General features: G+C 49.0%; 1 protein-coding gene across 1 annotated transcript in view; it reads right to left on the bottom strand.

Moving 5' to 3' along the window:
- Window positions 1-24,020, bottom strand: part of ZSWIM5 (zinc finger SWIM-type containing 5) — a 547,686-nt gene that overhangs the window by 362,749 nt on the left and 160,917 nt on the right. Inside the window, exon 2 of the mRNA XM_069642358.1 lies at window positions 19,204-19,560. Coding sequence (XP_069498459.1) covers window positions 19,204-19,560 — 357 coding nt within the window. The remainder of the gene's footprint in view (window positions 1-19,203; window positions 19,561-24,020) is intronic.

Here is a 24,020-nt window from a genome sequence, read left to right on the forward strand (position 1 = left end):
CCAACAAGGTTCCGTCATTATAGAATTACCAGTCAGATATTGACTTCAGATTTTACAGCCTTCTGATACTTGGTGCCATTAACGATTGGCTTGAAGAAAATTCCATTTTGCACTCAATGAAGGATGCTTTAGTGCAGGCCTGCCCACAGTTAATTGGGCATTTAATTTGCTCCATACATTTTCCACGCTGAAGATGCAACTTTTTGCAGCATTCTTACATTTTTCCTTGGCTTTTGACCTGGTCAACCAGGTCATACTCATCTAAACTAGCCCAAATGGGTATGGGTCAAGGTCGAAACCTTAGGTAGCTACCTGGACTCCTGAGTTCTGACAAAGGTTAATAACCTAGTAAACTCTACTCAATACCACCTGAAGCTACTCCGACAGGTCAAACCATTTGCTTGTGAAACCCTGGCCAGAGCAGCGATTCTTACCAGAATTTACTATTGCAATGCTCCCCCAAGGGATGCGACTAAGGGACATCTCTGTAAACTCCAAAAAATTCAAAATGTTGACATCTGCATAATCAAAATCGTAACCCGCAGAGAGCACATTACTGAACACAGTAAAAATTCTGTATTGGCTCCCTGTGATCTCCAAGTTCAATTTAAGAACCTGACCTTGGCACACAAGTGCATCCACGGCAAAGCTCCCATGTACCTGAAAGACGGGCTAACAAAATACCAACCACAAAAAGTCCTGCGATCAAGCAACAGTCATCTGCTCATTTGCCCCAAGCCAAACAGTGTCTGAGGAAACAGAAGATCACTATTTTATTGTTCATTTTTAACGCGATTAATAACAGCGAGTGGTTTCTAAGTGCGGGATCGGGATTCGTACCTTGCTTCCAAGACAAAGGTGTTGCCCCTTTCCTTGCCGTTTCTGCCTGGAATGCGTTACCCTTGGCACTACGACTACAAAAGTAGTTACTGCATTTCCGGAAAAAAAATTAAACCGATGCTGTTTGCATAAGTTACTTTCACCTGTGCACCTAGATTGTCCTGTGCTTTGTCTTGCGATTCTTTGTCGTGCCCCGATGCCTGCGGGGTTTACCGCAAGTAATAAAAAAAATTGTTAAACATGGTCAGAGGTTTATATGAAAACGACAGTTCACAAGTTTGCTTGGCCGTTCAGGGAACCTCTCAAGGCCCTTCAGGGGGTGCAATTGAGTCCGCCAAGGCTACCTAGTCGCAACTATCCTTTACGCGTTTTATGATAACTTTGTAGACAGCATTTTGGAAGCTTCTGTTGATGTCCTTAATATAAGGGTCTACTGCATTCATAAACCGTGATTTTAATGTTTTTTGTTGCTAGAACTAAGATGCAATACAGGTCCAAGTAACATCAGTTAGCGGGTACAGTAGTCAAAATCTTAAAATAAACCAAAGCAAATCACAAATCATGATTTCAGTTCCAGGGCCCGCGTTAAGTGTGGAAAACAGAAGTTACACAATAGAGTAAGGCCTTTTTTCTTTTTAACTTGTTGATAGGATCCCATTAGAATACCCTTATGATATGATGGGTTATTTATAACACGCTTAATACCCAAAGGTTTAAGCACGGACCCGGGGTTTGAACCCGTGTTGCTCCTTGTGGTCTTGCTTCAAAGGTGAACATGTTGCCGCTGAGCTATCCTCCCGATAGCTGTGAAATATGTACCATCAGCTGGAAACCCCGCATATCGGGTCTCATAACGTAAACTGCAATCACTGACAGGCCAGTTAAAAAAATGTTGGAGGCAGGGCAATATCATTTCACGTCAAGTGCACAGGATTTTTCCCAGCGAAAATAAGGAAGCCGTGTGATTTATGGAGCAGAACAACTAAGGGGGTTAGACAAGAATGCAAATATTCTAGGGGCGAATGAAAGATACTTTTTGAAGCAGCGCCTGCAACCTCCGAAGAGCCCTAATAGAGATTTAGCTTTCAATTAGATTCTAGCGAGAGCCCAAATTCATTGGCTAGATAGTCTTGGTTACGAAAAAGCAAAGTTAGTAGATGGAGAATGGAAAGAGCACATTTTTTGTGTTCTGTTCCTTACCCCATTTCTTAAATCACTTCCAGGATAACAAATGCTATTTCGACCTGTTGCATCTGCTTACACTAGAAACCAATGGCAACTGCTCCTTGGCCACAATTCAGAATTACCTGAATTAGTAACAATGGTGGATGCATTGTCTCGGGAGGATAGCTCAGGAGCAATGCGATCGCCTTAGAAGCAAGACGACGCAGTGCAACACTGGTTCGATCCCCGGATCCGTGCTTAGAAACCTCTGGGTATTAAGCACGTTATATATAACCAATTACATTTACAATTACATTGAGCAAATGTGACACTTTCATGGGCAGATGTTTACTAAAGCTCTGTTGGTTGCTGGTTTGCAACCTTGCATCCAGGCGTTAAGCAGGCTGCAGGCCAGATATTTGTTTGGCTGGCGGCAACAATTTGCCACAATCGTGTTAGAAAAGCTTGGAAGATGAGCAAACATAGCTACTGTAGCTGTAACCTGGGAATGATTGGGAATAGCCTCCACTTGTTAATCATTTGCCCTCTGTATAAAAAGGATACAAAAGTTGTGCCCGATTCTTAGAACCGAAGGCATACTCACAACTAGTGAGGCTGACATCTCTCTGGGGAGACTTTGATGACAAAGTTACAAGTCACGTTGACTCCTTTGGTGGCAGCCTGGAAAGTGAAAGAAGGCTGCTGTTGTGTTGTGACAAGCTGGCCTTGCAACCCCTCATTTTGCTCCTGCGAGTGCTGCGTGGCCACGCCCTGTCCCTGCAGTCATCTGAACTGCGCTCTTAAGCACCTTGCAGCGAAGCCAGTGAGCCACTGGTTTGGGGATGTTCCATCCTGCAGGGTACAAAGTCACTGATTCGTATGGCCACCGGCATTCAACTGTGTGGACTTGTCTGCACACAAGGTAATCGATTTGGGCTCAGGTCCTGTGCTGCTGCCTAATTTGTTGTTTAAATTTGTATATGCGTTGAAGAACTAAAGAGGATCCGGCTGCCGCCGTCATCCTTTCTGCTTTTGGTTTCCACTTTCCGATTAACTGTTATTCAGATGTAACTGGATGAGGGAGGGGAGTCGGACTCTGGCAGCCCCTAAAGCTATGGTGGCGTTTCTATCCAGTTCCTCGTGCTAACTTTGCACTTGATATTTTATTAACTACTTCCAGTTCAGGGTTATTGAAACTTTATGTACACCACAGAAACTGTTATACAGTCTATTCTTAGTACTAGTACTCACCAGTACTCACTTAGAAATTCTTCTCTGGGGGGGATATTACTGCGATTTATTTGTTCCACCCACTTAGAAATTGCTCTTGCAGCACTGATTCGCATCTAGAAAGTGCCCCGAGTTATTACTGTTTTATTTTGCCTGTCCCACACACTTAAAAATTGTTCCCGTTAGCCTCACTCCCATCTAGAAGTGCCCTTCGAGATATTACTGCGATTCATTTGTTCCCCACACTTCGAAATTGCTCTTGCTGCATTGATTCTCATCTAGAAAGTACCCTCTTCGACTCAGAAAATTGCCCGGTTGGCTTAATCCGCACCTAGAAGTGCCCACTGTGATTGATGCACTTCTAGAAAGTGCACTGTGTGATATTTCTGATTTAGTTACCTCTGCCGCTCACTTAGAACGCCCTACCGCCACCCTCTTTTGCCCTCTCCCATGGCCCGGTGACCAGACTAGACGCAGATTGTACATCTTGGGCCTATACATCTACTGTTACTAGTTCAACTTCTAGGTACTGCACCCCTAGGGTGGAGATCCCAACTCTTGATATACCCCCGCTCCAACTAGTCCAGATCCCTGCACCATACCCACCCCCACTTGCTGCGCATGGCCCCGTGCTCAAGAACCCAACTTCACGATCCCACCTCTATCTCCCTCTTGATCGAAAAACAACGTCCACTCCCCCCGTATATCAACACAACCAGACGCCGCCCGCCCTCTCGCCCACAATCATCCTACTTCCAACTCTATCAGATGAGCACTCTGGCACGCCAAACTGCCACCTGAAGCGCTTAACCCCCTTTCCCCCATCCCACCATAACACATACTTCCACCCACCCTCTGACATCTATTGAGAACACCCCAATACCCCCCGCCCATACACCACGCCCAACTCCCAAGCCAGGGGAGCCCTCTTGCGCTCCAAACAGCGCAAACCCACTTCCACTCCATCCCTGTGCCCTCTGAGGAACTCCCCTCCCTCTCTACCGACCTCCCATGCTGCCAACTCCCTCCCCTTAGCCCACTGAGGAACACCATCTCCTCAACCAACCTCCCATATTACCCCTCCAACCTCCATTCGACCCCCACCAACAATCCACCCCCTTCATATCCCTTCCCCTCTCTGAATGTAGTGCGCCTCACCCTTGCTTGAATGGTAGCCTCATCTCCCCCCTGCCCCCATCCCACCCCCATTCACACCCCCCCATGGCACCAAAACCCATGAAATGCAGAACGCGTGACTCTCCCTCGACCCTCTACTCCCCACTTCTGCCTCAGCCCACACCACTGCCTCCCCCACTGCCTTGCACTCCCCTCCAGTTTCCATCCCCTTTCTCTCGACTCACCCTGTACACCTAAACCCTCCTCCACCCAGACTCTTTCCAAAGTCTGCCCACATAAACCCCCTCACCATCTGATCCATTCACCACCCTCCCAACCCCCCTTGACCCCCCACCCCTAGTCTCTCACATTCCTACCTCCGCCTGCCTGCTCTTCCTGCCCCCATCGATGTAACCCTCTCAGGAGACACTCAGACACCACAGTCAACCAGCCCCTCCCGTACCCCTCCTCAACTAGTCTCAACAGCCCTGAATGTTCCTACCACACCCACCATCCCACCAAGCAGCCATGTACCTCAAGCTCCCACTCCGATGAGCACCACATAATCCACATCCCCTCTCAAAGTCCCTTGCATCCTCTGTTTCTTGCTACCGAGCGGGCATTAGACAGCATCTTTGACCTCCTATCCTCTGATAAGCCATATATCATTTTTATCACTGAAACCTGGTTCACCAACGACTTTGCCCCCGTAGCACATAAAGCCTTCCCCCCTAGCTACTCTCTCATTGCCCACAATAGACCCCCCCCCCCCCAGAGGTGGCAGAGAGGCAGTCCTCTTCAATCATCTTTCTCAGCCCCACTCGTCGAATCCCCGACATGCATTGCCTCCTGTGAATCCTTCCTAGTAAAACTCTTTACCACGGACCTTCACCCACAGCTTCCTCATCTACAGACCCCCCCTGGACACATTTCGCCAACAACCTTTGTGATTCAATAGCTACCATTCTAGTAAGTCACCCATCTCTTACACTCCTAAGAGACTTCAATATCTGGTTCTATATCCACACAACCCCATGACTAATCTGCTGGTCAACAGTCTTGATGCACTCAACCTCTCCCATCATACGACTGGTCCAACTGGTCCAATCCACTCAGTTGGGCACACTCTTGATGCAATTTTCACCTCCCATGACCTGGTTTATTTATCCCGTCGCAAACCACTCATCTGGACCGACCACTATGCCATCCCTTTCTCTATCCAAACACCTGCACCTCCTCCTACAGCTCGGTCTGCCCCTCCCCCTGGATCTCCAATGCTGGAACAAGGTCAAGATCCTTCATGACCTAGCCGAAGCCCTGCTTCTTCGCACCCCTTCTGCAACGCTCCCCTTCCCTCCACCCCCTGATAGAACGCTAACCATCGACTTTCAACTCCTGGCTTAAATGACCCACTAATTCCTCTCACCTCCTCTCGCCCAGTTTCCTCACACAATGGACCGTCCCCCAAATGGTTCACGCCCCTCCTGAGGAATGCCAAAAATCAATTCTTGAACGCAAATGGCAGGCAACTAAAACCGATCTCAGCAAATCCATGTCCGCCCTGCACCACCGTTAACTACAAAGCTGAAATCCGAAAGGCCAAAAAAGCCTATTACAATAAACCAATTCTCAACTGCGGTAACCGCAGCAAAGAACTCCACATGATCATATCAGAATTCATCAGACCCACTTGCTCCTCTACCCAATCCACCCCCATACAATCACTCTGCGACTCCTTCTCCCTACACTTCTAAAACACAGTTCTTGACAGGCCATCCCTTAACACCAAACTGTCCTTCCTCTCTCCCTGTTCCATCTCCATCACCGACCCCTTCTGATCCCATTTCCCTAATGCTCAATTTCCCTACCTTCGACTACAGTTCCTGGACCTACTATCAGCCAGCAATCCCTCCAGGTTGCCCCTTGACCCCTGTCCAACCTCTGTCCTGAACGAAATATTCTTGACTACCTGCACAGGAGAACATGCAAGAGCCATTCTAAATGAATCCCTCACCTCCGGCATCTTCCCTGATGCCTTCAAAATAGCTCATGGCAAGCCACTTCTAAAAAAGGCATTGCTTGACCCCAAGAATTACAGACTGATCTCCAACACCAGATTTCTCGCAAAACTCATTGACCGGACAACATACTCCCATCTCAACTTCGTAGAATCCAACTGCCTCCTCGACCCCGCACAATCATGCTTCAGACCGCGGCATAGAACTGAAACCACTCAAATATCGATCTGGGATGATCTTAAGGTCACTGCAGACTGAAGGCTGCGCAGCATTGATTCAACTCAATCGCTCTGCAGTCTTTGACACGGTTAACCACTCAATCGTCCTTGACCGCCATCACTCCCTAGGAATCTGTGGCACTGCTCTCAAATGGATCGCCTCCTTCCTCAGCAACAGGAAACCAATAACCCTGCGTTCCCCTCATGTCTCGACTGCACGCTCAGTACAAACTGGAGTACCCCAAGGCGCATGCCTGTCTGCTCCCCTGTTCAAACTCTATATGACCAATCTACCTGTAATCAACCGCATCTTAGTTATGTTATTTGGCATTTATATAGCATTATATGGTCTCAAAGCGCTGGTAAGTTGAACGCCCTCGGGACCGGAGCCCAGGTCAGTAGAGAGAAAGTGTCAGTGTGTGGGAGCACTAGTTATGTGCGCAGCTGATGTAATTGCCTGATGGTAGCTGCATCCTAGCGTTGTGTGGTGGTGGCGATATCAGTTGAACGTGTGCAGTCTGGTCGGTGGACACCTAGACTGGGATCTGGCTGCGTTAGGCCTGCAAGACGCTTATGCGAGCCGCTAGGCCGGTTTGTCATGGGATATAGCTGAGTTTTAGTTTTTAAAAACTGTTATGAGGTTTTAATGGGTTAGTGTTTGTATGTGAGTAGCTAGGCCAAATTTATTGAGGGGTATAGCTGTTCTCTAGTTGAGTGATGGTATATAGTAGCGAGTAAGCACAGCGATATGAGGATTCATCCTTAAAGTGCCTGAGACCAGGCAGGTGAACAGCGGTCGGGGGTACACAGCGACACACTGTGCTCACAGTGACAGAGGGCTGGGCTCACAGCAACGGGACAGGGGACCAGAGGGATATATATAGCAACATCATCGGGAACGTCCCCCCCCCACTCCTGATCCCTCCTCCAATTCTACACTCTCCCCTTCTGATTTCGCCAACTTCTTTTCCTCTAAGACTCTTACCCTTCGTCAAAAAATCCACACCCCCTCGGATTTCACTTCTACTCCCTCCCCCTCATCCTGCATGTCCATCTCTCCCGTCTCCCCTTCTGAAGTCTCCACCCTACTATCCAAAGCCCACCCCACATCTGCCCCATCTGACCCTCTCCATTCACTTCACATCCCTAAGATTTACCCTCTTCTTATCCCCTACCTCACCACCTTCTTCAACATCAGTCTCGCCTCAGCTACTTTTCCCTCTGCTTTCAAGCACGCTACGATCAACCCTATCCTGCCATCATTCAGGCATGGATGGCCACATACGGCCTCTGCCTGAATGATGAGAAGACGGAACTCCTCATAGTCGGATCACCCAACAACCTACAGAAACTCAGCCCTGACTACACCAACTTCATCATAGATAGTAACACCATCCCTGTCGTTAAACATGTGAAAACCCTAGGCTTCCATCTTGATGCCAATACCAACCTTTCTAAACAAGTCAACATGACCGCCTCAACGACTGCTTACACTGGGAAACTAATTAGAGCCTGTAGACCTTTTTTATCCACTAACAGCTGCCTCACACTGGCTAAGGCTCTCATACAATCCAAGCTTGACTATTGCAATAGCCTTTACCTGGGTGCCAACCAAGGTATAATCAATAAACTTCAGGTTCTTCAAAATAACGCGCTGCGAACAGCACTAAACATTCCTAGGAGAGAGCACATCTCCCTCATCAGAATCTCTTGCAAATGGCTCTCCATTCGACAAAATAATTGACAAATTCTTCGCCTTACCTTCAAAGCACTAAACCACCTAGCCCCCCTCAACCCCCGTATCTCACGAACAAACTCACTTTGAAGCCACATACTAGAATCACTAGATCCTCCAACACTCTTTGCCTCACGGTGCCCAGATTCACCTCTAAAAGAGCCAGCGGCTCAAGTTTCACGGTCCTCGCCCCTCAACTTTGGAATACCCTACCGTTGAATATCAAATCAACTGAATACTTCCATCAATTCAGGAAACCAATCATTTGTTGGCTATTGGATAAAACCAATCCCAAGTTAGACTAAGACAATGACTACTGTATATACTGTACATACCATTCAAATGCTTAACTGTACGTTCTAACCACCCCAGACTGTATATATTGATTATTATCTCACTAAAATGTATAACTGCATATTCTATATATACTGTGTGTGTGTAACCTGTCCTTGAGCGCCCTTTCACTCCTGGGTCTGGAGCGCTATATAAATAAAACAAACAAAACAAACCCTACCAATCAGGCTTCCGTCCCAAACATTCCACAGAAACTGCTCTCACCTCTATTCTCAACTCCCTTCTCTCTGTTCGCCATGCCAAACAATCCTCTATCCTTATTCTCCTCGACCTCTCTGCAGCCTTTGACACGGACGATCATCCCCTCCTACTTCACACTTTCCTCCGTTGGCTTCAAAGGCTCTGTTCTCAACTGGTTATCCTCTTACCTCTCTTCCCGCTCCTTTACTGTCTCCTGGGGTGGCCGGTCCTCTCCTACCTATCCTCTTGAATACGGCGTACCCAAAGGGTTGGTACTTGGTCCTTTCCTCTTCTCTCTTTCCACCTCCCTCATTGCCCCTTTTATCTCCTCGTTTGGCATCTCCCACCACTTCTATGCCGATGACACTCAACTCTTTCTCTTCCTTCTCATCTGACCTTCACCTCCTGCCTTACTGACATTACGAACTGGATGTCTTTCCAATTTCTCTCTTAACACTGACAAAACTGAAGTTGTATTCTTTCCCTCTAACTCTCTCCCCCCCTCCCTCTCCTCCCCCATTCATTCACTTTCCTCCCTCCAATCTTCCCATCTCTCTTCAAGCTCGTAACCTAGGGGTTCTCTTTGACTCCTCTCTCTCCTTCTCCCAACATATTTCCCTCACTTCCCGCACCTGTCGCAACCACCTCTTCAAAATTCGCAAAATCTGTCCTTCCGTCACTTTCCACGCTACTAAACACTTAATCTCCTCCCTCATCTTTTCTACTGCTCCTCCCTATTCTTTGGACTTCCTACTTCTCAACTTGCCACTTTTAAATCCATCTACCACTCTGCTGTTCGAAGCCTGTGTCTACTTCACACCCGTGATTCCATCTCTACCCCTTACCTTGGCTGGCTCCCTTTTCACTCCCAACTTAAATTTCAATTTCTCTGCCTTGTCTTCAAATCTCTCCATGGTCTCGCTCCCTCTCATCTCTCCTCCCTTCTCTCCTTCTACTCTCCCTCCCGTTCCCTTCGGTCCGTGACCATTTCCTTCTCACTGTACCTCCGTCTCCTTGGGCCTCCTCCAGTTTCCGCTCCTTACAACTCCTAGCACCTCTACGCTGGAACTCCCTTCCTCTTGCTATCCACTCTACCCCCACCTTCACCTCATTCCGCACTTCCCTTAAAATTCTTCTCCTCCACTCTCCTCCCTGAAACACCTCCCCTCTCCTACTACGCCCCCTCCTTATTCTTTCCCCTAACTATCAACCCCCTCCCCTACATCCCCCCTCACCCTCTCACCCTTCCACTTCCCGCCTCCCCCCTTCTTCACCACTCCCCTATCCTTTCCCTTCCCCCTTCCCTACCTATCCCTTTCAGTTAATTGCTCTTTTCAATGTTTTGTTGTTTGATTCATAATGTATTTGCTTCAACTGTTATATTGTGTGTTTATGTATTATGTATTATGTTGTTCAATTGTACAGCGCTTTGGTGTAAGGCGCTTAATAAATCAAATACAAAAAAAGGCAGGGTGCACAGTGACACTGGCAAAGTGGGCACACAGCAACATCATGGTGACTAGAGGGTAGGGAAATAGAGGGATACATAGCGACATCACAGGAACAGGAGGGCATGGTACACAGGGCATAAAGGGGCATAGAGCGACAGGGCTTGGTTTACAGCAACAGGGCGGCAGAGAGATACATAGTGACATGGCAACAAAAGGCAAGGTACAATGCAACACGGGCACACAGTAACATCACAGGGTTTAGAGGGGAGGGCAATATAGAGGGATACATAGCAACATCATGGGAACAGGAAGGCAGTAGTACATAGTGACACACGGCACAAAGGGGCACACAGCAAAATCACGGGGGAACTTTACGGGCTGGGGGCACAGCGGCCTCATGGGAATTGGAGGAGTTATGATCCGTGTTCAGGGATACGTTTGTCTATAGCCAGATCAATGGGCGTATTCATTGGTGACATGGTTCGGAGTCCCATTGTGGATTTATTTGTTGGAAGTACAGCAGTCGCATCTTTAAGATTGCAGTTGGTGTTATGGAAAGCCATGTTTTTAGTACTTTGCGGAATGTCAGTCTTGGGTGTGTCGAATGTGTGGTGGAAGCGAGTTCCAGAGAGTCAGGGCCAAGGCTGAGAAAGCGGATCCTCCGATCAGGACAGTGTTTGGGATCACTAAAAGGAGGGCAGTGCTTGATGTTAGGGTGCGGGGTGGGAGGTAAGGTTTTAACTTATCTTGCAGGTATAATGGGCCGGTCTTGTGCACTGCATAGTGAGTGATGCAGAGGGTATTGAAGGTGGCCCTTTGTCTGACTGGGAGCCAGTGGAGGGTTCAGAGAGCTGAAGAGGTGTGGTCTCTTGGACCCAGGGAGGGGAGCAGTTTAGCAGCAGCGATTTGCGCTCTTTGGAGTTCATTAAGGTGGTATGCCAGGACTCCTACGTATAGGGTGTTGGCATAGTCCAGTCTCAACATTACAATGGACATAACAGCGGCAAGTTTGTTCGGGTAGGAGAGGTAGGGGAAAAATGCGTCTGAGGAGTTTGAGATGGCAGTGACAACATTTTGACACATTTTTGATCTGTTGAGAGGGGGTTAGGACACAGTCCATAGTGCAGCCTAGTTTTTTTACTATGACCAGGGTCAGGGGAGGTGGGGCCCAGGTGGACATGGTAGAAGCACAGTGTTGCCGCACACCATGATTTTGGTTTAAGTGGGGTTTAAGAGGAGGTGGTTTATTTTCCTCCAACGGTCAATATCTAGGAGGCAAGCTTCGAGGTTGGGCTGGGGGGTTGGAGTCGGAGTTGTGAATTTTAAGGATGATTTGGGTATCGTCAGCGTAGTTGTAGCACAAGATATTGTGCAAGTGGATGATCCCAGGAAAGTGGACATATAGAGGTTGAATAGGAGAGCAGGTAGACATGCACCTTGAGGTACTCCAGTATTAACTGAGAGGGCAGCTGAGAAAAAGGGGAGAGGAGGATTATTTGTTTCCTGTTGCTGAGGAAGGAGGTGATCCATGAGAGGGGTGCCATGCATTCCAAGGGAGAATTGAGTGGTTAATCGTGTCAAAGGCTGCAGATGGATCGAAGGGAATTAGTACAGCACATCCTTTAGAGTCTGCAGTTTGTTTGTTATTTATAATAAGATCGTCTCAGATTGAGGTCAGAGTGTTTCGGTTCCATGTCATGGTCTGAAGCCTTATTGTGCGGGGTCGAGGAGGTTGTTGGATTCAACAAAGGCGTTTAGTTGGGAGTATGCTGGCCAGTCGATTTATTTAAGGAATCTGGCGTTTGAGATGGGTCTGTAGTTTTTGGGGTCGAGGGATGGTTTTTAAGAAGAGGCTTGACATGTGCAATTTTGAAGGCAGCGGGGAAGATGCCAGAACTGAGGGAGTCATTTAGTATGGTTCTTGCATGTTCTCCTGTGCAGGTGGACGAGAATATTTTTTAGGACTGAAGCGGGGCAAAAGTCAAGGAGGGAGCCAGATGGTTTGCTAGCAGATTGGTCAAGAAACTAGTCTCTTGAGATGGGTCTGAAGGAGTCGAAGGTGGGTGAATTGGGGTTGGGGTGGGGGGGTTGTTGGATTGGTCGGTTCGGGGGGACAGTTTGTTAAGGGAGGTCATCCTGTCAAGAGCAGTGGTGTAGAAGTGTAGGGAGACGGAGTCGCAGAGCGATTGTGATGGGGCAGATTGGGTAGAGGTGCAAGTGGGTGTGATGAATTCAAATATGATTCTACGGAGTTCTTTGCTGCGGTTTCCACAGATGAGAATCTGACTGTTGTAATATGCTTTTTTGGCTTTCCGGATTTCAGATGTGTAGTTGCGATGGTGCAAGGCGAAAGTGGATCTGCTGCGATCGGTTTTTGATGCTCGCCATTTGCGTTCCATAGATTTATTTTGTTTTTTGGCGTCCCTCAGTTTGGGTGTGAACCATTTGGGGAATGGTCCATTGCGTGAGGAAGCAGGGTGCAAGGAGGTGAGAGGAATTAGTGATTCATTTAGCCAAGAGTCAAAGGAGTCGATGGTTAATCTGTCTGGAGGGGGTGTTGTAGGGGATCTAAGTAGTAGGGCTTCGGCAAGGTCAGGAAGGATCTTTACTTTGTTCCAGCATTTGAGGTCATGGGGGGAAGCCAGGCGCAGGGGTAGGGCTGAGGATGAATAACGGGATGACAAAGTGGTCGGACCAGATGAATGGTATGTGGATAGATGAATCCTGTCATTGGAGCTGAAGATAGTATAAAGGGTGTGTCCTCTAGAGTGGGTTGGACCGTTCATATGAAGGGAGAGATTGAGCACATCAAGACTGTCGGCCAGTGGATGGGTCATGGGGTTGGTGGGAATGTAACCAGATATTGAAGTCTCCTAGGAGAGTCAGGGGCGTGATTTACTGGAATGGTGGCTACAGAGTCACAGAAGTTGTTTGAGAACTTTGTTGTAACCAGGACGTCTGTAGATGAATAGGAAACTGTTTGAGAAAGTCGGGGGTAGTGAGAGTTCAACTAGAAGGGATTCATATGATGGAATGCATGTCTGAGATTCAACGAGTGAGACAGAGAAATGAGATTTGAAAGACTGCCACGCCACCGCCTCTGGACGGTCTGTTGAGCAGGATGAGCGAGTAGCTGGGGGGAATGCTTCATGTGCAACCGGGAAAAAGTCGTCAGAGAACCAGGTTTCAGTGATTAAGACTAGGTCTGGTTTGTCAGATGAGAGTAGGTCGAAGACGCTGTGTCTGTTTTTCGCTACTCATCGGGCATTCAAAATCATGCAGTTGACTTCGGAGTGGGATGTGGTTGTGGAGGAGGTAACCGGTGTGTGAGCAGGAGGGTCATGGGGGATTGTAGGAGGGTTCGGTGGGTGTGACATTCCGGGTCATTGGGACAAGGAGAGGAGGGGTAGTGAGGTGGTAGGGTGCCAGCGGGTTCGGAGTGACGGGTTAAATCGGTGGAGGCAGGGAAGAGAAGGCGGGCGGAGGATATACAAGGGGTGTGGGTAGAGTCAAGGAGGGGCAGATGGTCCGTGGGTGAAGCGGGGCAAAGGGGGTTAGACATTGTAGTGAGTCTCAAAGGATTTGGGGGTTCTGGTGTGCAGGGTGAGAAGTCTAGAGGGGGGGTGGAAGCAGGGAGAGGGTGGGGGGGGGGGGAGTGTGTTGGGGTAGGGGAGGGAGAGATTGGGAGGCCGGGTTGAGGTAGAAGTAGTGAGGAGTAGACAGTTGCGGAGAGGGACCAGGCTGGTTTTCTACTTCAAGGGTTTCGGTGCAGTAGGGGTGTGAGCGTGGGGGGGGGGGGTCAGAGGGTGATGGGGATGAAGCTACCAATCTTGCGAGGGCGAGACGTGCTACTTTTAGAGAGGGGAAGGGATATTATGGGGGATGTTGGAAGGGATTGACGGGTGGATAAGGTGGGGAGAGGGGAGGTAGGTGAGAGGGCAGTTCTGTGGCAGGTTAGGGGAGAGGGACTCGGGGGTATGGGGACGGATGTTTGTTGGAGGAGGGAAGGAGTGGAGGAAGATAAGTGAGATGTTTGGAGCGCCAACGGGCTCCTCTGGCTTAGGAGTTTGAAAGGGGGCGAGGTGTCTTTGCGTGGGGTATTAGGGAGTTCTCAATGTCGGTCAGAGGGAGGGTGTGGGGCGATGAGATTGGGTGTGAAGGGGGAATCTGTTTCTGCGGAGGGAGGTGGTTGGCGTGCCAGAGTGCGCCTCTGATTTTAGAGTTGGATGTGGGGTGGTAGGAGAGTGGTGTTGGGCTGAAGTGAAGTGGGCGGGAGGGTTTCTAGGGTTGTGCACAGGGGAGGAATGATGGGGGCTCGAGAAGGTGTGTGCTTTAGCGCGGGTGGCGTGCTGTGGGGGTGACGAGGGGGCAAGGGATTCTACGGATCAGGATGGAGTGAGGGGGATTCTTGCAAGTAGGGGTCTCCATCTGATGAAGGGGGGCTAGGGATTGATGAGCTAGTGGTGGTAGATGGGCTCTGGATGTACAGCTTGTGCCTAGGGTCAGGATGCCGTGGGTGTGAGAGGATTAGGAGGTTGGGATAGGGTGGAGGTTGAGATGAGGTGGGGCGCTTAGAAACGTACACAGCTGAATTACAGTACTAGCTCAGGCAGCAGTTGTAGGAGAGGCAACGCAATAATTTATAGGGCATACCAAGTAGATGCAGTATAGGCTAATCTGAGCAATGCGAGCCAGGAAGAAGCATCACAGTAATTTCTTGGGCAGACTTTCTGGATGTGAGAGCCTAAGAAGGACACTTTGAGCGTTATAGACTGTCGGAATATAACAGTAAACTTGCGCGCACACTATATAGATGTGATATAGGCTAACAGGAAAAATTTCGGGCAGAGTACAACAGTAGTAACTAAGGCGCAACAATCTTAAGTGAGTGAGACAGGCAGAACCAACACAGTAATCTCTTTGGTGCACGATCGAGATGTGGGATAGGCGAATAGGAACAATTTTTTTAAATCGTTTTAGACTGGCAGAATACAACCCTATCTAGATGCGAAAGCCATTAGAGGGCAGAGTACAACACAGTAATCTTTTCAGCGCACTATCTAGATGCGAGACAGGCTAAGAAGGCAGAATACAGCAATATTATCTCTTGGGCACACTATCTAGATGCGAGAAATGCAAAACAGGAACAATTCTACGCGTTTTAGACCATCAGACTGCAACACAGTAGTAGCTAAGGTACAACAGTTCTAAGTGTGTGTGTGACAGGCAGAAACACACAGTAATCTTTTGAGAGCACCATCTAGATGCGAGTCTTAAGAGGGTAAATGCAAGGAGTCTAAGACATACTTTTTTAACACAGGTCAGTCTGAATTGCTTATTAAGGTGTGGCGTAGACTAACATTTAGCAGGATTGTTTAAGGTGGAAGCCACCTTGGCTACACCTTCCTTACTGGTTGACGACTGGCCACTGGCTTCCCCTGCGGACACCTGCATACACGAACTGGAGCCGCTTCTGTGGGAGCTGCCCTTTGCCTTGGCTCCTTAGCCGCAAGGGATGCAGGGCAGATGGGCTGCCCTGGCAGGGACTGTTAAGAGGAGCGATCGGCCTATCAGGAGGAGAGGGGAGGCTGGGAGGAGGGAAACAGAAGCAGCAAGAGGGTCAGGGAAAGAAAACACAAAGGTGCACGTGGGTGCTGGGGGCCTCACGATACCCAAATTATCCTAAGAATTCCCAAGTCAGGCACCAACCCCCTTCCAGACCTTGAAGCCTGTCTCCGCGATATTGATCGATGGTGTGACAAACTACATTCTTTGGAACCCTGCTAAAACTGAAATCATGGTATACGGCAATACTGCCCTTCTACCACAGCCGCTCCCATGACTCCCATCCCCCACCCCATCAAACAGTGAAAAACCTAGGCTCCGGACTGGCCCTCTCCAGTCAGATCAACGTGTCAAAATGCCGTCACTACCACCTCAAACTTCTCAGACGCATTTTTCCCTACCTCTCCTACCACATCTCACCAGCTCTCCAAACCCTCCACTGGCACCCAGTCGGATGAAGGGCCACCTTCAAGACCCTATGCATCATTCACCGAGCAGTGCAAGAAAAGATAAAACCATCACTCCCATCCTGCGCCCTAAGATCAAGCACTGCCATTCTAGTGATTCCAACCTCTAACTCTGTCAGGCCTGGAGGATCCGTCTTCTCAGCCATGGCCCAATCTGTGGAACTCCCTTCCCCCTCATATTCGACACACCCAAGATTATATGACATTCTGCAAAGCTCTAAAAACATGGCTTTCCGTAATACCCACCATGACCATCTGAAGCAATTGAACCCTAGCAACCCAATGACTAATGCTCAATGAGATCCCGAACAATGTCATCAATGAATATGCTTATTAATTTGCAATTAAGCAACCGCATGCCTGAATCTCGATCTCCTTACATCATAACTCCACCCAAACACTCGCATCCCATATCACTATGCTTACTCTCTACTGTACACCATCACACAATTAGGGTGTAGCTACACCCCTCGATCAATTTCGGCCTAGCTGCTCACATACAAACATTACCCCATGAACACCTCATCATTCTAATAAAACTCAGCTATAGCCATGACAAACCGGCCTAGCTGCACACATAAGCGTCCTACAGGCCTAAGGCAGCCAAACCCCAGTCTTGGTGTCCACCCGCCAGACTGCACACATTAAACAGATCTCAATACCACCCACCTAATGCTAGGATGCAGCTACCATCTGGCAATCACATCAGCTACACAAAGCTGGTGCACCCAAGCACCCTACGACACCCTACTCTCGCAAATGACCTGTACTACTGTCCCAGAAAGCGTTCAACCTACCAGCGCTTTGGAGTCATACCACTGATAAATAGAGCGCTATATAAAATGCGAAACAAATGCACATTAGTACACATCTATACAAAATCTAAAGCATAAGGGGTAATAAAATAAGGGCAAAATGTAATGTTTGCATCTTATTACGAAGAGATCTGCAGAACACTATGCACTAGCTCCTCGTTACCCATTGGTAGTTCCAGGTCACTTGTGAATGCTGGATACCAAGAAGCTACATTTAGCTCCTGCTTATACAATCTTAATTTAGAGCCCTGTACATGGATATGTCCCAAAACCCAATATTTCTCAAGAGTTGTCAGATCAAGTCGATCATTGGAATCCAGTAACATACATCCCATGGTGATACTATTGGCGGCTGGGGGGGGTACAGGTGAGGAAATGTACCCTATGTCAGGATGCCTGGCAACCCGCATCCCACTCCTTCTCGTAGCTATCAAAATCAACATTGCTTACCATTGTAAAAACCCAGAGGCTCCCATCGTACAAATGTGGGAAGGGAAAAATGTGGGTTCTCTTGACAGCAGACACAAACCCTTGCCTTATCTTACTCCTAGACCTTTCTGCGGCCTTTGACTTGGTTGACCACAAGATCCTCTAAACAACTGACACAGCCCACTTCTTTAAAGAAGCCACCGCTTGGATTACTTCCTTCCTGGATGAGCGAGCTATGAGCGTCTTCTCAGACCAAGCTTCCGCCCCACCATTACCAATCTAGTGCAGAGTCCCTGAAGGCTCATGCACCTCCCCCACGCTCTAACCTTTTCACCCTCCCACTATTTAGTGACCTAGAAGAACTCACCAACTATGCCGACGACACATTCTCCATACCCTAACAGGTAACTATGACCAAGATCTCAAACCCTTCCAAGACATACACCCACATCCAGGCCTGGATGGCGGCACACAGCCTACGTCTAAATGGGGAAAAAACTGAAATACTACTGGTAGGCCACAAAGAATCCCTAAAAAAACTCGACAAGACTTACAGTTCCTTCACTATCGAAGATACAGTCATCACAACCTCACTCAGTGAAAACACTAGGCGTCTTTATAGACTCCACCTCGTCTATGGATAGACAAGTTCGTGCCATCTCTTCTGCAGCAGCTCACATCTAAAATCATAAACGCTGTGAAACCCTACCTGTCACAAAAAACCGCCTCAACATTGCCAGGGCCACAGTAGGCGCAAAATTAGATTACTGCAATATCCTACTCCTTGGTACGTCTACACACAACATCAACCGTCTACAAGTAGCACAGAACAACGCCCTCAGAGCATCACTCAGCATTACCAGGAGAGAACACATCACCCAGGCAAGGAGAGACGCCCACTGGCTCCCAGTCAAAGAGCGTATAACATTTAAAGCCCTCACAATTACACATAGAGGCCTCACCCAAACAGCACTGGCATACCTAGTAGAAAGAATACACCAAGCTCCAACCCACAGGCCTAAATGGAACAAATACTCACACCAACGCACGGTCCCAGTATTTAACAGAGTCAAAGCAGGTGGAACCAGCTTTGAAGTCCTTGCACCTAAAGCATGGAACTCACTGTCGCCAAGTCTAAGAAGTGAACAATCCCTCTCCACTTTCAGAAAAACATTGAAAACTAAGTTGTTCAACTAAAGTGTACCTACTCTGCCTGCTTCAATATTGTTCCACTGCAACACAGAACCTACCTGCTACCATTGCTGATAATATGTACCAAGCTTAATATTCCGTAACGGCGCAATGATGCCTCAGGGCCGCTGGGCGCTTGATAAATCCAAATAAATTACATCTAGGGCGAAATGTGACATGTGAGTGTTGATCCCACTAAAAATTGGAGTGCAGGTCTTGGGGCAGGTTAGGCCATGGTACTCCTCCCCCGTCTCCTCCCCCCCCCCCCACCCAAGCCTGGTACAGACAAGGATGTAATGAAAATGCAATTAACAGGAAATTACAATAAGGGCATAACAGACTCCAAAGTTTTTTCTTTTTAAAAGTCGCATCAAGTTTTAAGCAGCTTTACACATGTTCCTGTGGCAGTGATGTTGCTGATCAGACTTACCGTGCACCTGATTGATTTCGGAATTGGAAGAAAGGATCTCATCAGCTAGCTTCTGAGCCGTAGGAAGTACCTCTGTGTGGTGTGCCGTGATCAAGTACTGCACAAACTTCTGCAGCTGGTCCCGGTTCATCTGGAAGAGTGTCTCGGAAATTGGAAGGCGCAGCTTGACCTGATCCGGCTTGCGGATCCTATAAAGGGAAAGCGCCACCACATGTGCGCAGTAAAAAATGTCCTTGTTCCCGCATCCACACGTCACAGAGGTTATCTTGCAGCGGTCGAAGCTAATGGCCACCTTGTACATTACTTCTGGCTCCGATGGGGTAGCTGGTTCGGTGACTGTGCCACTCAAATGAAACCCTACGAGAAAAAAAAATAGACCATTAGAGCAAAGTAATGCATAATAACTTGCAAACCATCATGGTGCCTGGAAAAAAAACAAAAAAGGATCCCCTCCACAGGTTACTGGCAATGTGCTGTTAAAATGAAGCTACAGCCATTCTATAGGTGTGTAATATCCACCAAAACACATTCCAACAGTGAATCGAACACAGTAGACAAACTTCTACATCCTGCGCAGCTCCTCCACCCCCCACACACCCCACCAAATGTTGGGCTGAGACTGATGGAGTAGAGTGAAGAGCACATTGAAGGTTACAGGCGGTGGGGAGGGGCGCATCGTCTGTTTTTTGGGTGGAGGGGGGGGAAGACTCAAGGGTGGAGAGCGCTCTGGGACTATTAGACAACATGCAGTAATTAATGGCAACTGGGACTTACTAGCCACCCCTCGTATTCGCGAACCACCACTTCAAATGATGTAACCCAGACATAGCATCGTTGCAACCACGTTTCCCCCTAATATCTCCAACATCACTCAGTGCTCACACAGAAGGTTAATGGTGTTAACTGCACGCAATTAAACATTACCAGACAAACAAGAGGGATATTCATTTGTATTTATAAAGCGCACAAGCAGCCCTGTGGCTTCGTGGCGCTGTTAGTTGATTTACTTAGTTACATGAGTAAAGCAGAGTAGGGTACATTCACATTAAGCCAGTTGTACATTAACATTTGCATGGTGACCTAGGCAAAGATGGTTCAGGGGTTACAGGTGAACAAAGATGTGTTGCTAAGCTGACAGTACACAACAGGAGCAATGTGCATCAGTGAAAAAAATTACACTAAACAATTACAATGAACGTTTTAAGATGTGAGTGTAGGGGGTTCCTTGGTTACAGGGGAACCGGATACTAGAAATAGACTCATTTAGTTTGGAATGGGAGAAGAGGGGCAGGGGTAGACAGCTGCAGTACTAATCTAGTTGAAATGTTCAGTCTTAAGGGCTTTGCGGAAGACCGCATACAAGGTTTAATTCCTGAGAGTAATGGGCAGCACATTCCAATTTTTGGGCGCTAGGTATTGGAAGCTGCCACCACCCGCCTTGGCTCTTTTGAAGGAGGGGACAGAGATAAGGTTGGTATGTTGGGAAAGAGTAGGTATGGAGGAGACAGGTCATATTTTTTCTGATAGGTACCTGGGGACTGCAAGGGATGGTCACTTGTGTGTGAGGGCCTGGATAGATCGATAGATAGGAGTCGAGGATTACCCCTAGCGTTTTGACTGCTGGTGACACTGAGATGAGTTATCAATGTTAAAAAGTCTTGTATTGAGCATCCAGTTTGGAGAGTGTTGTTGGTACCGGCCAGTAGGATCTTAGTTTTCTCCCCATTGAGACAATCCATTTGCAGCCATCCAACCCTGGATGGTTGCATATATGGTGGTGTTGCTGCATCCTGTGCATAGGAGCCAGTGAGAGGGATAAGTACTTGCGTGTCATCAGCATAGTGTAGGCTATGCCGCGATCATCAGGGTCGTTGAACAGGGGTAGGGTGAAGATATTGTAGAGAGTGGGGGCGGTGCACGATCCTTGAGGGACCACCACAGTGGATGGTGGTAGGTACAGAGCATGCCTGTTCTGAGAATACTCATGCATCTCCCCTTAAGGGAGGTGATCCACGATGTGGCTTCAGTGGAGAAGTAAGCAAAGTTGTTTGCATAGTGTCTCATGGTCCAGTAAATCGAAAGCCGCTGAAAGATCTAGAAGCAGTAGAAGTGCCGGCTTACCATTATCTCCCCTAGTTGTATCTTGAGGTCAAGTAGGGCGGGTTCCGTTCCTTGGCCTGAGTGGAAACCAGATTGCCTCTTCCCCAATATGCCGTTTGCTTCTAAGAAATGGTGGATTTGTGTGTAGGACACATCCAGAATTTTTAATAGGAACGGGACTGTGGTGATAGGTTTGTAGTTGTTGGGGCTCTCAGGGTCTAGAGTAAGTTTTTTTTTTAGCAGTGGGCGTATCCACGCCTACTTCAAGCAATCAGGGAACCTGTTAGAGCTGAAGGAGACATTAATTAATGCAGTCATGATTGGCCTAGGGTGGCTCCCCAGCCCTCAAGCTAGTAGTCTGTGGTGATGGTGGCCTGCAGGGTGGGCCGGTCGAAAGGGCTTGCCCGTCCGTAGGTTGCAGTCCCTGGACCACCATATTCCGTCTGGGGGGAGAGATGGAGGACCGTTGAGCCTCTCTGATCGATAGCCGCCCCCCCCCTCCTGGTTCCACGAGGCAGCAAAGTGCAGCTGAATCCTTCTCAGTCTCATGTGTGGGACAGCTAATAGGACCGCGGCCAAGAGACCCAGGAGATGCTGGTACCACCAAGCCGACATCACGTCTCTGCTGAGGAAGTGGGCGGAGGCCCTCTTGATGGCCGCAATCTTGCCCTCCGATGGAAATACCTTCTTGGAGCACGTGTCCCAGATAAAGCCCAAGAGTGTCAGACTGCATGGGCTGCAGCTGTGACTTCTTGAGATTGAGCGAGAAGCCCAGATCATGCAGCGTGTTCATAAGGGCATGGGAAGAGTGATGAACCGCTTCCGGAGACGTAGCACTGACAAGCCAGTCATCGAGGTATGGGTAGATGTGGAGGCTCTTCGCTCCGAGGGCAGCCACTATATTCAAAAGCCTGGTAAAGAACCTGGGGGCCGAGTTGAGGCCAAAAGGGAGGACCTTGTATTGAAAATGGTAGCCCATGATCCTGAACCGAAGGAAGGAACCATGGGGCTGCCAAATCGGGACGTGCAGGTACGAGTCCTTCAGACCAGGGAGCACATCCAGTCTCCCTTGCACAATGTCTCAGCTAAAAATGCTGACATAACCATCTTGAATTTTTGCAGGGGTAAGGAGAGGTTGAGGTTGGAAAGGTCCAACACAACCCTCAGGCCCACCTGGTTCTTCTGGATGGCGTAAATCCTAGAGTAAAAGCCAAAGCCTCGCTGGGAGGCTGAGACTTCCTGCCTGGCTCTCTATGAGCAACCGGATCTCTGCCAGAAGACTTGCTGTCCCAACTTGAAGGAGGGGAGGAGGGAGGCAAGGCTGTGGATTCTACGGAGAGGACCCTGAAGTCCACAAAATTCTGGCACCAGAAATGTGCATGGAGAGCCAGCCTGCACCCCTCTGGAGACATGTGGCCACGGAGGGACACGTCATGCCTTCTTTCCCTCGGAGGCTGTCGCGGAGGGGGGACTGGAAAAAGACCTTACCGCCCCCCTTTTTGTTGCTTGCGCAGGTTCTGAGACAGCGAGCGGTCAGGCTGCCTGGATCTCCGTTCCTGGAAGCTACTGAACGCTCCGTACATCGGAGCGCTGCTGTGACTGGGTGTATGAGTTGGCCATGGTCTTTGTCAAGATGGATAAAGACTTGGCCGTTTGTGAGCTGTTTTTCTTGTCCAGCTCTTTGTTTGTGGTGGAGTGGAAGAGGCCTAGACCCCCCCCCCCCCCCACGAACGGCAGATCTAATATGCGTTCCTGGACGCCTGGACGCCTGGGTTGAATTTTGTTGCCCGTAGCCAGGCTGTCCACATGTCCGTGGTGAAATGGGCCATGGTGGATTCCATGAGGTCCTGAGCCACCAGCTCTCAGCCAGTCCCGCCTTAAACCGTGATTGGCTCTGCGTAGGGAGTTCTGGGAGGAAGTCCACAATCTCCTGCCAGAACCTTTGGTTAGCGAAAGCCAGCATGGCATCGGCCAGACGAAGATGCAAGGACGCGTTGGAATACAGCTTCTTCCCGTACGCCTCCAAGATCTTCTTCTTGCCTAGCAGCGTCACCGAAGAGGAGGCTGAGGAGGACTGAGGCTTTTAGTATAGTGATGCCACAGCAATCACTGAGGAGTGTGGCCGAGGATGGGCTGATGACAAGAGTGTATCCCCCTCCATCTGCCTGTACTTGGCATCCAGGCATTAATTAACCGGCTGGACAGAGTGGGGCTTGAGCCAACCATTTTTGGCCAGGGAGACTACATCGGTCTGCAGTGGAATTCCCGTTTTGGCAGAGGGGCGTTGTGTGAGGACTTCAGCCCCCCTCTGCCGGCTGCTCAACCTCGGGTTGAGATAGGCCCAGGTACTCCGCCAGCCCTGCAAGACGTTTGTGGAAGGCCCTGGCTGAGGAATCGGCTGGGGAGCCGGAGGATGCGCCGGGGCCGCTGGAGGAGCCAGTGGTCCCGGTAGCATCGTAGGGAGCACGTCCCTGGGGGTAACCCCATCTGAGGAGACTTCACAAGCCTGAGGAACCTCTCGAAGAACCCCTCTTCACAGGCCGGAGATGTGGTAGGGGTTATCGACAGGGTAGCGGGAAGCTTCTGGAGCCACTGCATACCCTGCCTGTAAGGACGCAGAGGGAAACATGCCCTGCGCAAATGAAGCATAGGCTGTAGGCCATGTACCAGAGAGAGAGAGAGAGAAAGAGAGAGAGAGAAGAGAGAGAGAAAGAGAG

This window comes from Ambystoma mexicanum, chromosome 1q (genome assembly GCF_040938575.1).
Source record: "Ambystoma mexicanum isolate Mex_15411 chromosome 1q, UKY_AmexF1_1, whole genome shotgun sequence".
NCBI classification, from domain to species: domain Eukaryota; kingdom Metazoa; phylum Chordata; class Amphibia; order Caudata; family Ambystomatidae; genus Ambystoma; species Ambystoma mexicanum.